The sequence below is a fragment of the Prionailurus bengalensis genome, chromosome D4 (assembly GCF_016509475.1).
Source record: "Prionailurus bengalensis isolate Pbe53 chromosome D4, Fcat_Pben_1.1_paternal_pri, whole genome shotgun sequence".
Classification (NCBI taxonomy): domain Eukaryota; kingdom Metazoa; phylum Chordata; class Mammalia; order Carnivora; family Felidae; genus Prionailurus; species Prionailurus bengalensis.
In genome coordinates this window covers 73540830-73554255 of record NC_057359.1, presented here as the reverse complement: position 1 = coordinate 73554255, position 13426 = coordinate 73540830, and the positions used below count along the sequence as shown (strand labels likewise).

The following is a 13426-nucleotide window of genomic DNA, read 5'->3' as shown; positions in this document are numbered from 1 at the left end:
ACGCAGCGTCCTGGGTGACGGGTAGCATGATGGGAATCGTAGTAGGCGAGAGTCGTGGCGCCAATCGAAGAGCCTCTGAGGAAAGCGGGCGGAGGACGAGGTTCTGCAGGAGGGAAGTCCAGAGCAGTCTGGGAAGTGTAGTCCAGTGAGCTTAGCAGGAGACTCGCGGGGGGCGCCGGGGTTCCGGGAAGAGGCTGAGCTGGGTTGAAAAGAGGTAGGTGCGTCGAGTCGCGCGGCCCTGGGCTGAACTCCGGTAGCAAATGGAGGGCTTCCGAGGCCGGTTGTCGCTCTTGGCCCTAATAAGAGGGGTTTCACGCCTCCTGAGCGGAGGGCCATGTTGCCATGGACACCCTCTCCCTGGACTGGTGAGTGCCGCTCTGGAGCTGCGGAGGGAGTGCTGTTCTCCGCTGTGGGGACGTCGTCCCAGGGCCTTCCTCTGAGTTGGGTGAATTTTTGGTGTATTTGAGCAGTGGCGACAGATTGGGCTCAAAGAGCCCTCTAGCGCCAAAGTAAAAATAAAGACCCGGAGGAGGAGGTACGGCCTGCTTTTGTTGAAGTTTGTATTCAGCCCGGTCTTTGTGTCGGACTCCGAGTGAGATGATGCCCACGAAAGCGTCAGGTAAACTGAGCCCAGGCAACTCTGCGTGGCCCTGGGTTCCGCTGGGTGCTGGGACATCGGAGGTAACAAGGCAAAGGTTTTGCCCCCGTGTTGGGGGTGGAGATGCTTAAACTATTGGTGTTTCTTGAGCTGGACAGCCCCCCCCCCCCCTTCCCCAAGGGCAATTACAATAATAATAGCTATTGTTTATTGAGTGTTTACTAAATGCCAACTCACGTTCTAGGAACTTGGTGTGCATTACGTCGTTCAATCTATGCAACAACAGAGTACAGAAACCCGAGGAAACTAAGGGCCAGTGAAAGATGAAACTAATTGTCCAAGATCAGTGGTGTGTGGCATTAGAATCTCGCCCCCTGCCCTTTGGCCTCCTGAGGGAGCGCTTTTGCCCGTTACTCTGTACTGCCTCCTAGTGGCGAGCTTTTCACAGTTTGCAGAAAAGTGAAGAAAACCTACAGCAGGGTTTTTCTTCCTTTTAAATATTCTTTCCTCCCTTATTCCCCCCTTGGAACTTTGGCTTCCTCTACCATTTGTTTACATTGAATTCAAGATAGTATTTGATTTCATACAAAGCAATTTTGAAATGTAATGTGCCAGCCGGTTCTGTTCCAAGCTTCCAGGGAGGATACATTTCTTCCTTCGTATACTTCAGAGTCTCTAGCTACTTCCTAGATAGATGTAATAATAATTTATATCTGTACATACTCTTTGAAAGTAAGCTCCACACCCAACATGGGGTTTGAACTCATGACCCTGAGATTAAGACTATGTGTGCACTACCTACCGACTGAGCCAGACAGACGCCCCTGTAATTGTACGTACTTTAAAGGAGCTTTCACTTACATCATTCTCATTTAATTTTCACCATGTAGTTTTTATAGGAGGCTGACATTTATTAACCACACTGAACAGCCTCAACTTCATTTTTAATATAGAGCTAATTTTGTCAGCTTCAGAGGGTTTCTGTGTTAAAATAAAAGTCCAAAGAAGGGGAGTGGAAAAGCGTAGCACAGCGTTCAAGAAAAGTTCATTTCGTCTAATTGGGGTGTCTTAGTTTATTCAACAACACATTTACTGACTGGTTATTATAGATTCACACTACTTGGGGCAATGGAGACTATAAAGATGTTGCCCTCAACAGGTTGCGAACTCAGTTGGGGAGTTTCACTGTCTTTAAGGAAATTGCTTTTTGTTAGCATAAGCATTACCTTGGGTTTTCAGAGTGTTCTTTTGAGCCTCTTTGCGTACTTGTTCTCTCTGCCTGGAATGCCCTTCCTTACCCTCCTTTCTCTGCCTGCCCTTCACAAGTCAGCTTAGAGATCTCCTCCAGGAAGTCTTCCACATCCCTATCTTCCCCACGCTCTGCCCAGACTGGATTGGGTGCCTGTGTGGTGCCATCGTGTTATCCTCATCATCTTATTAGAGTATGTTGCAATTTTCTGTTTACGTGTTTGTTTTCCCCACAGACTGCGACTATGCCTTTTAACTCTGTAGCTGGAGCACAAGAAGTGTTTGTTTAATGAACGACCTGTCCATTTAGGACCTATTTAGACCCTGCGGATAACCCCGTGAATTGTGAGTTATATGGAGTTTGCCTAAAATTTAGTAAACTGATTTCAGTATTCAGGAAATCTCTTACAGATTCGCAAATCTCTTACAGTTCTCACACAGAGCTGAACAAATTTAACGGCTGTGTACTCTCCCACTAACTATACCGAATTAAGATGTGATGATTTATTTATTTATTTAATTTATTTGTAAGATGGGATATTTTAACTTTATTCTCTAAGGTGGAATGTTTCTTTAAATGTGACTGGAGCTTAAGATTAAGGCGATTATTGCCTAGAATTCTCTTTTATAGGCATTTTGCTCCTTTTTTTTTTTTCCTTGAAAACTGTTTTTTTTGGAATTGCGGAGTTACAGATCTCCATCATGTAATAATCATACATCAGATGACATCAAAGTGTCTGTGTGAACCCAGATGAGTCTTTTGTATCACTAGTCATTTAGCATGCATGCTGACAAATTGATCTTGTATTTGTAGCTGAGGTTTTTTCCCTCCAGTTTTTCCTCCTCTGCTATTTCTAACAGCTGACAGTTCACTGGGTCTGGCCCTTGGGGTTGATCTCATTATGCTGCGGCGAAAACCAACCCGCCTGGAGCTGAAGCTTGATGACATCGAGGAGTTTGAGAGCATTCGAAAGGACCTGGAGGTAAGAATACAACTTTTGAACCCTTAGGGATATTTAAAACAATAGCTCTTAACTTTTGAACTCCAGATGCTTATACCAATAGCTTATTTGAAACCTCTATTTGGATGCTGTACAGGCATCTCAGACTTCATGTGTTAGTTTCCTGTGGCTTGCTATAACAAATTACCACAAAATTGGTGGTTTAAAACAACAGAAATCTATTTTTTTTTTACCATTCTGTAGGCCAGAAATCTGAAATCAGTGTGAGTGGTCCCAAATCAAGGTGTCAGCAGGACCCATGCTCCCTCGAGAGGCTCTGGAGGAGAATCCATTCCTTGACTCTCAGCTTCTGGTAGCCACTGGTATTCCTTGACTTGTGGCTACATCACTTCAATCTCTGTGTCCACGATCACATTGTTTTCTCTTGTTCTGTCTGTGAAATCTCCCTTGGCCCTCTCTTACAAGGACACATGTGATGGCGTTTAGGGCCCACCCAGATCATTCAGGATAATGTCTCCATTTCAAGATCCTTATCACATCTGCAAAGACCCTTTTCCCATGTAAGGCAACATTTAGAGGTTCAGGGATTAGGACCAAAGAGCTTTGGAGGTCACTGTTCAGCCTATTGAACTGAACACGTTAGAACAAAAAACCTCTTGATTTTTTTCCTCAAGGCGGTTCCACCTCAGTGTTCCCTTGTGGGTATCTATATAGATGCTCAAGTCAGAAATCTAGGAGTCACTCCTGAGTTCTAGCTTTTCCTTACCCTTTATTTTTGTCCTGTGCATCTCCACGGTTACAACCCCAGTCCAAGTAACCATCGTCTCTCTCTGTACAATCTCAGTTGCATCTTAAATGGTCTTCCTACTTGCATTTTGGTTTCGTTAATCCATTCTCCATCAGGTTTCTAGAATGATCTTTAAAAATTTTCAGATCATGTCATTCCCCTGCTTAAAACTACTCATGGTTTCCTGTGCATAGAATAAAATCTCAGTTCCTTACCATGGCCTACAAGATTTGGTATGTTCTGGCCCCTCGGGTTTTACCTCCTGGCATTCTTTGCTTTGGTCTCTGTACCCCAGGCACACTGGCTTTCTTCCATTTCCTTGAACATGCCAAGCTATTTTATCACTCGTGGCCTTTGCCCATGTTATTTTCCTCTCCCCCTTTCTTCATGTGTGTTTAAATGTCACTTTCTCAGTCTGAGATGCTGCTTCTGACCTATCCCAAGTTAAGGGTGTCATTCCCATCATGCTGTCACCATCTCATTAGGGTCTCTCAAAGCACTCTATTCTTTTATTTTACAGCATTTGTTATAATTTACAATGATTTGCTTATTGTAAAAGCATTTATATTAGGAGCCTTGATTGTAGAAATCATGTCTGTCTGCTTCACTGTTGAGATCCCAGCGTCTGGTATGATGGTAGGAACTCCGTATGTTTTGTTTTGTTTTGTTTTTAAGTAGGCTCCACGTGGGGCTTAAACTCATGCCCCTGAGATCAAGATCTAAGCTGAGATCAAGAGACACTTAATGACTGAGCCACTCAGGTGCCCCTCAGTATGTATTTCTAAGTGTAGCTTATCCCCCAGTATTAGATGTCCATTGATAAGACTTAAATTCTTTAGTAACCCTCAGAATAACTCCTTGACTCCTTAGGATGGTGTACAAGGCCCTTTGTGGCGTAGTCCTTGCTCATCTCTCCACTTTATCTTCCACTGACAAGTTATCTTTAATCTCAGTGCCTCTGCACTCTCGGTTCTCTTTCCCTGAAATGCCCTTTCAGTATGGTTTAAACTTCAGCTGGAATGAGTCTCATAAAGTGTTGGCATACTGAACTTTGACTCTGCAGAATCAGCTCACTATTGAGTCAGTCTTTCTACTAAAGGCAATTATCCAGTGAGTTTGACCTGTTTTAGAGCAACTTAGGAATAGTTTTGCCTTAAACTAAATTTAAATGAAACCAATAGAAACTGGTATTTCATTTGTTACTGAAATTAGTTTAATTCCATTTTGATGACTCTGGATTCTGAAACAGTCAGCAGTTATTCATGGTGGGAAGCCTTTTAAATGATTTCATTCCATTTGGACATTCTCAGTTTCTCATGGCTTATAAAATGATAGTATCCTTTGCCTTTTAACCTGTTTTCACTAAGGTATTTGGGGTGAACTTTGTAATGTTACTTGTTGGTAACGTAGACTAACTAGAGAGTAACTCGGAAAGGTCATTTTATATACACACATACATATATATGTATAAAGTAACATCTTATTCAGTGTACTTCTATGATCTTGGCACTTACGTGCGGAGTTCATTAGTAAGTGGTGAATAATAGTGGGGATTCCAGTGGCTAGAGTAGTCATTCTCCTAATGCACACTGGGTAAAACATTTGTTCATTCTCTCAGGGAATGTTATTATCTAATACCATCTTTATAGTTAGGTAGTAGTAGTTATGGGATCAGGGTTAGTCTGTCTTTGAAAATGATCAAACTGAGGGGCACCTGGCTGGCTCAATCGGTGGAGCATGCAACTTTTGATCTCGAGGTTGTGAGTTCAAGCCCCACGTTGGGTGTAGGGATTACTTAAATAAAAAAAAAAAAAAAAAGTGACCAAACTAAGACATTGACTTGAATTCTGCAGTCACTTGTGATGTAAGAGCCAACCCTTTTACCTGAAAACGAAATGAAACCTTGAAACACAGGCCTTTTGATAAGCTAGCACAAAACCTTGTATTCCTGTGTTACATTTAATCTCATGGTGTTAGGGAAACTGTTAATTTCTGGTGGTTATTGCTTTACCACTTAATTTTTCCATCTGTTCTCTTGAATAATACATTTACTGAAACACCCTTCTCTCCCTCTTGTCTACCAACTCTTATTTTTTTTTTCTTGTTTTATTGAGGAGTAACTGACATACATCACTGTAAGTTTAAGATGTAGAGCATGATGGTGTGATTGACAGATATTGTGAAATGATGACCACAGCATGTTCAGCTAACATCCATCTTCTCATTATTATTTATCTTTCTAATTGCAGCTTCCTGCTCTGAAGCTGTACCACTGCACACCCAATTCTCCCTTCTTTGTGTCTCTTTGGTAGTGTGGACTTGCCTCTGTCATAGCCACGATCACCCTGTGTTGTCACTGTCTGTTTACCTGTTTCCCAGTTAGACTGTGACGTCCTGGAGGGTAGGGGTTATATCTTTTATCACTATATCCCTGTATCCCCCTTACCCTTATGATCCATTTAAACCTAGGATTTCAGCTTATTATTCCATAGACCCTAACCCTAGACTTTACCGTATGCCTAGTGCATGGTAGGTGCTAAATAAATGTTTGGTAATGGAAAGAATGTTGCCTAAATCCTAAAACTTTTATACTTTCAGAACCGTAAGAAACAAAAGGAAGAAGTGGATGTCGTAGGAATCAGTGATGGAGAAGGTGCCATTGGGCTCAGCAGTGACCCCAAGAACCGGGAACAAATGATTAATGATCGAATTGGTTATAAACCCCAACCCAAGCCTAACAATCGTTCATCTCAATTTGGAAGTTTTGAATTTTAGAGGCAGATTATCTTGCATGCCAGAGCCCTGGAATGGAGTAAAATGATGGCAGAAGTACAAATACGGTTTAGAGAATTGAGTGCTTGAAGTCAAGCAGAATGTTTTACTCCTGCAGAGAAATACTTCTGCATGAGATAACTAATGCTTACCTTTCACTCTAAGTGGAAATCCAAACTCTAGTTTATCTCTGGAAAATTTGACTCTATAAAACTTGTCTGACTTTTGTTTTTAAAAATAAATCTATTTTTGGAAAAGTGTGCAACACCCTTAATGAAGTATAAGAATAGTACTGTTAACCTCAAGACTTTGAAAGGTAATTGCTCCAAGAGGTGACATCATTCTTCCCACCTTTACTGAGTGGCTAAACACAGGACACTTGCAGTTGATCCCTGTCATGGACTCATTCAACTTGTCTCTTCAAGTATTTATTGAGTTTCTGTTATGTGCCAGGACCATTTTAGGCATTTAGTAACATCAGTGAACAAAATCCAAGATCTCTGCCCTTGTGGAGATTAGATTCTAGTGATTTTGTATAAATGTGATCAAGCTGTGGGTTTCCAGAATCTGTTTACAGAATGGCTTTGTAGCTAGTTTGGGCATAATTTGGGGGGGGGGGGGCGGGGACAGGCAGTGGAGGGAAACATGATAATAGGAATGCTAACAATATTCCCATCATTCCAATTTGCCATCCTTTTCCAACTTGCCTAAGAGCTTTTGCCACCAGGAGCTAATCTGAGAGGGTAATTTAGAATCGGAGGGGAGGAGGGGTGCCTGGCTGGCTCAGGAGCATGTGACTCCATCTCGGGGTTGTGAGTTCAAGCCCCACATTGGGTGTAGAGATTACTAAAAAAAAAAAAAAAAAAAAAAAAAAAACCTTAAAAAAAAATCACGTTCTATTGTTTTCACTGTTTAATTCAACTACAGTGAATTGCCAACTGTGGTAGAAGGAGCCTCGAGAGTCATCAGTTTTTAATTTTATTTATTTTGAGAGACTGTGCATGCATGCACACACTTGAGCAGGGGAGGGGCTGAGAGAGGGAGAGAATCCCAAGCAGGCTCCTCATTGTCAATGCAGAACCCAATGTGGGGCACAAACTCATGCGCTGTGAGATCATGATCTGAAATCAAGAGTCAGATGCTTAACTGAGCCATCCAGGCGCCCCTGGAATCATCAGTTCTGAAGAGACCCTTTGGCAAGATTTTACCCAGTTCTAGGGGTAGTTTAAGGCTAGGTAAAAAGATTATGGGAGAGGCAGAGCACCTGGGTGGCTCAGTCGGTTGAGTGTCCAACTTTGGCTCAGGTCATGATTTCACAGTTCATTTCAAGCCCCACATTGAGCTCACTACTGTCAGCACAGAGCCCGCTTCAGATCCTCTGTCCCCCTCTCTCTGCCCCTCCCCCACTTGTGCATGCACCCTCTCTCTCAAAAATTAACATTAAAAAAATACACATGGGAGAGGCAGTGATAGAAAAGGACATATAGTTCTCTTTCTCCAACTGTTCTTTCAAAACCTTTATACTTCCAGTTTGATAAAAGGCCTTCAATTCTGTTATGGTCTTAAAGACAGAGCAAGAGTCAGGCTCCAGATAGGGAAATTGAGTACATTACCTCGAAGCCTGCAAAGGCCAGGATAGAAGAGAAAAAAAAGGCGGGGTGGGGGAGGGGAGAGAAACTAGCTTCTGTCTTAAGCTGTCACTTCCCAGCATGAATAGGCACAGAAGCATGAAAACATTGAGCCTCCTTAATTTCTTTTTCCCTCCTAATCAGCCAATACTCAGGGGGCTGTATATGTAAAGACACTGTATGGAGTGCGTTATACAGATTATCTCATTTAATCTTTAACTCCTGTGAGAGTACTAGATCCTAATTTTACAAAAGGGGAAACTAATGCTCAGCTATTAAGGGGTAGAGCTGAGATTTGAACCCAAGCATATTGATTTCTGAACCCATGTCTAAACTTTATGGTTACACTGCTCTCCTAGTCTCCCCCTGCTGGGTCTAGAATGTGAGGCTATCTATCAGGGGCAGAGTGAGAGGATGCCATTCCAGTTCGCAGGAAATTTCCATGCCATTTTATGTATACAGGAGACATTTACCAGATGAGTACATAAGGGCTTATTGCAGCATAAATCCTTTTAGACACAACTAAAACCCCATGCATAAATTGTTATTCCTTAGGTCCTAGTGTTCATTTCTAGAAAATAGGTGCTCGTGAAGAGATAATAACCTCATCCCGAAGATCTTACCTTTCAGTTCCTGAAAGCTAGAGTAAAAATCATCAAAAATATACTTACTATAGTCCAGTTGCCTATTAAGTGCTAGGTGGCTTATACATATTGCTCCCAAGTTGAAAATGGTACTATTATTGCCTTTTTATAAATGAGAACACTAAGGTTTAGGGATTATCAAAATCACTTGCCTAAGGTCACACTTCTGTTTTTTTTTTTTTTAATTTTATTTTTGAGAGAGTATGAGCAGGGGAGGGGCAGAAAGAGGGAGACACAGAATCCGAGGCAGGCTCCAAGCTCTGAGCTGTCAGCACAGAGCCCAACACAGGGTTCGAACCCACGAACCATGAGATCATGACCCAGGCCGAAGTGGGAGCTTAACCACCTGAGCCACCCACGTGCCCCAAGGTCACACTTCTGGTAAGTGGGGGAGCCAAGATTCAAACCCAGGTATGCTGGACTCGAAAGTCCATGTTCCTCATACTACACTATGGAGGTGACTAGGGATGGTCCTGGATGGTAAGATGCTTTCTGGGGGCCAGTGAGTAGGAAGGGCAGATAACAGCAGCGTTCTGGCATTTCTGAAGGGATAGGCAGGGCCAGTGCTCACTTCAAGCCTTGGTCGTGAAGATCCTAGAGGCCCAACTCAGGGCCTCTTGCCCAATAGCATAAACACCGAAGAGGAGATTAGGATATGGTGGGTTAGCTTTTAAATTCAGGAATCCGTGGTATGCTGAGTTATTTGCAGCTTCATGAAGACCCTGTCTCCCGTGAGAAATGTCGTGTAGATCTTCTGGCATGTACTAGCTTGTCATTTTAAGGAGAGTAGGATGAAAATGTAAAGGGATCAAAACACTTAAAAGTCTGACATCTTAAAAATTGATGGTAATGGCCAACAAGAAGACCACTTACTCTACTGTCACTCTGGGCAGAAAGACATGCATAGAATCACAAAATCAAAATATTTATTTTGTTCTTTTACATATGACACTGTTAAAACATTCCTACTACAGCAATACTACTCTCCAGGAGCTTACAATCTAAAACGGTCAACATTAATTGTAGACTCAGTGATTAAGGCATTATATCAAATGCAGACTTTGTATCTTTAGATGTATCTTCTGAAAGAAGCAGCTGGAGAGAGCAGGATCAAAATTAAAGGACATGAACATGTAACCCCTGCCCCCTCCCCTTCCAGCTCCTTATAAGAAACTCTGTGGCTAGATCCCAAGCCCAGAGCCTCAGTCTGAAATAGAATTCCAGACAGTCCTACCATAGAAGTAGTGAAGAAACCTTAATTTTTCATTTGCTGTTGGACACAGAGGATTCCCTGTTCGTGGACAACAAGGGGCTGAGTGTTCCTCCAACATAGACTGGAGACAGCACCTAAGATTCTGGGACTCTGCAGGTGGTACTCGTAGGCAGCCCTTTACTCAGCTTTTTATAGACATTCCGGCAGAACAACTTCTCCTCAAAGCATGCTTAAGGGGTTTTACAACTTCTGACGGGTATCTAGATCCACTGCACATCTATGTCCACTGCATCAGGAGGGCTAAGGAGATTAATAAACCAGATACATGGGATTAAAGACTGAAAAGACAGAAAGGGAAAGAAAAGCCAAAGAAATGGCGATACAGGCTTCTAAGAGATGTTGAACAGGGAAGGAAGAAAAGAAATTTGGATCCAGAAGGAACAAAGAAGTCAGGCACTAAACTGATGAACAGAGATACACAAATCAAAGTCAATGAGATCATTAACACAATCCAAGAGCTCAAGAAAGATGGAATTTAAGGTTTAAATTGTTTCTCCTTCACTAGCTTCTTCCTTTGGCAACCTAATCTAAGAATTGCTGGAATTCAGGTTTTACATGACACTCGATCTTGAATACCTGAAGACCTATCCCAAACTGATGTTTCTCTGTTGAGTTTCAAACTCACAGCACTTTGTCTTAACTGGCCTCGATTTTTCTTACCTTACTGATAAAGTCCTGTTTCTGAAAAGGATATTTTATAGCAGCTCATGCCAAGATTTCCAGAGAGCACCAGGGTCACTATTAAACATTGAGTCTTATTTTCTCATGGTTTTATTATTCCTTGGCTTCTGAGATAATAACAGGCTATTTACACCTTCCTGTTGGACTCTGTCGCTACCTGTCATTCACTCTACTCTTGCTAAATATCAGCACAAGTGGTTGGAATGAGAAAAAAGCACAAAACTCTAAATCTTGGTTCTTAGATTTTACCCTCGATCCAGGAAGCTGATAACCCTCTCTTGCCTTAAAGCCATGGAAGTACACATTCCTTGCTCTCCAATATTTAACTGGCACCCACAGAGAAAGTACAAACTTCAAAACCACAACAGAGACCAACAGAATAGTTGTGTTTTGTCTCCTCTGCCCTGAGGCACGATTGGAGTCTAGCACCAAGGAGGGCAGGATTTAACAGACTAGCACAGGAAGAGTCGCTTCATGCAGGTAGTTTGGACTGGGAACGAGACTGCAGTGTAACCTAACAACTGAACAGAATAAAAATCCAGTGTGGTTCTTCATTGAGAAAAAGAGGTTTTGGCCACATGTGATCTAATGAAACCCCAGAGAGTAACGAAGATGGTCATGTAGAAGATGAGGACCTGCTTGGTGTGGACATGGATGCTGGGGGCTGAGGAAAATCTGATGATCAGCAGACCATACCCTAAACCTCTCCAAAGAGAGGGCTGGGCTTCTGCCCTTCTGACCCATGACCAGCTGATTTTATACTGCAGCTCAAAGGTCTTCCTCAATCTTCAAGCTACTTCTAAGAAACCACAGACCTTTAAAAATAAAGACTAGTGATTTCATACATACTGATAAAAGTTACTTTGGCTATAGCCCTTGGGCACACATACACACAGCTGGAGCAGAATAGATGTTTCTGGAATGATTAAGTATTGACCAGCAGCATTTAGTACACGAGTTAAGCTTAGACATATCACCTACCACCAGCAGTTCAAAGTCCTGTGCCCAATACCAGGTAGCTCACCGCACCAGGTGACACTTCCTTAGTTTTAAAACAGAGATTTTCAAAGCGTGGTCCCCTGACCATCAGCAGAATCATCGCCTGGGAACTTGTTAGAAATGCCAATTTTGGGGCTCTGGGTTGAGGCCCAGAAGCTAGTGCTCTAACAAGCCCTTCGGGTGATTCCGATGCATGCTCAAGTTTGAAAACCACTGGTTTAGAGGCCAACATAAGAAAACAATAACGAAAGACAATGATTCAAACTCTTGATTCATTCAGCTGTGACAATCCAAGGTACCAAGTCAAAGTATCAATGGTTTTATTTTAAAATATCTATTTCTATTTTCTCAAATTGATTGTCATCTTTTTTTTTTTGATTGACAAGTTCATTCTAATCAAAATGTCAAGTAGGAACACAAGTTCATGAGCCAGCCACCTAAGAATGCACACTTCTGCATGCCCCAGCCCTGTGTTTAGTCTCAAACCACCCTTCTACACACTACAAAGATTCTGACGCAACACATCACAACTAGTGAAAGGCACAATGTATTTCACACTTATCGAATCCAAAGACTGGAACTCACTTTCAAGTGTTAAGTTTGGGTTCTGGGTTTAGTTGGGCCAGAATTTCCCTCAGCTTCCATCAATCCTAGCTGAATAGAATCTCCTTCCATCACCGACTCAGGAGAAACCCACCAAATTCACACACTGTTAACAAAATAAAAACACAGGACTAAAAAAGGAAGCAGGAGATCAAGTCTTGAATAGAAAGCTACCTGGCTTGGACAAGAACATGTAACTTGGATCTAAGATGATGAGGGAGGAGAGATTCTGAGGGAATCTCAGATCATTAGAAAAAACCCAGGGAGGTTATCACCTTAGCTCAGAGACTAAAAGATAAGCCTCTGTTGAGTAGGGGTGTGTGTGTGTGTGTGTGTGTGTGTGTGTATGTGAGAGAGAGAGAGAGAGAGAGAGAGAGAGAGAGAGAGAGAGAAAGGAAATAAGGAGCAAGAAGGGAAGATTGGAGTAGGAATCATGTCTTTCAGTCTTGAACTGCTTCCCACTGCAATCGATAAGGCCGCACCATGGAGTTGAACGCTAATGGCAATGCTCTGTGATGTCCACCACCACTGCCTTCTTCCAGCTGAAGAGAAAGTATCCTGTGCCAGCCCCCGCTGCTACTGCAATGCAGAGGTACCCGTTGTAGGTCATGAAGATGAGCATGAGGAAGTAGCTGATGACCACTTGGATGATATGCAGCACTGTCTGCAGGAGGTGGGGAAAGCTCAGCATCTGTTGCCTGGAGAACAAAGAGGAACATAGCAATCAGGGACCCTGAGCAGTGTCTGGGAAGCTCAAGAGAAAGGGGGACAGTTCTGGTCACGAGCTCAGCTTGAACTGGACTCCTCACAGCCATCCAGGCAACTCATGGCTTCTTTGTGTATGTATGTTGTGTACGGTCCCTGGAGTGAAACATGATAGGGCTGCTGGGTTAATAAGAATCGCCAGATACAGTTCTATGTCTGCAGGAGGAGGAGAGGAAGGAGGACTAATTCCCTAACTTACCTCTACCATGGATCCCAAAACGGAAGCCCTAAACCCTCCCATACTTATTTGAACATTTTCAGGCCTTCCACCTTTGCAAAGTTCACATTCTAAAAAACAGAAATAGAATCAAGGGTTGGGTAGTATAGTACAAAGTATTTACAAGGGATCAGGAGGCGTGGCTATCCCCTCTGTCACCTTAGGTAAGTCACAACATGTTTGGGCCTCAATAATACTGCACTTGCTTGAAAGCAGCATATTGGTCTATAAGAGTCTTCAAGGACTCCA

The 13426-nt window shown here is 42.7% G+C and overlaps 2 protein-coding genes across 5 annotated transcripts in view; one reads left to right on the top strand and one right to left on the bottom strand.

The window, feature by feature from the left end:
- Nucleotides 1-24: 24 nt before the first annotated feature.
- CDC26 (cell division cycle 26) lies at nt 25-6624 on the top strand. 4 transcript variants are annotated; one of them, XM_043567314.1, is made up of 4 exons: nt 25-214; nt 2083-2191; nt 2708-2829; nt 6194-6624. In XM_043567314.1, exons 3-4 carry the CDS (start codon nt 2749-2751, stop codon nt 6368-6370), a joined length of 258 nt encoding a protein of 85 aa, XP_043423249.1. In that variant the 5' UTR covers nt 25-214; nt 2083-2191; nt 2708-2748; the 3' UTR covers nt 6371-6624. The 4 variants fall into 4 exon arrangements, with proteins under 4 accessions (XP_043423249.1, XP_043423251.1, XP_043423252.1 ...); XM_043567317.1 differs by lacking the exon at nt 2083-2191 and adding an exon at nt 1925-2040 and having other exon boundaries at nt 72-214; XM_043567315.1 differs by lacking the exon at nt 25-214 and adding an exon at nt 265-619.
- A 2919-nt stretch (nt 6625-9543) lies between these two features.
- The window catches only part of SLC31A1 (solute carrier family 31 member 1), a 42309-nt gene continuing 38426 nt past the window's right edge, over nt 9544-13426 (bottom strand). Inside the window, exon 6 of the mRNA XM_043565289.1 lies at nt 9544-12893. Coding sequence (XP_043421224.1) covers nt 12692-12893 — 202 coding nt within the window. The 3' untranslated portion in view covers nt 9544-12691. The remainder of the gene's footprint in view (nt 12894-13426) is intronic.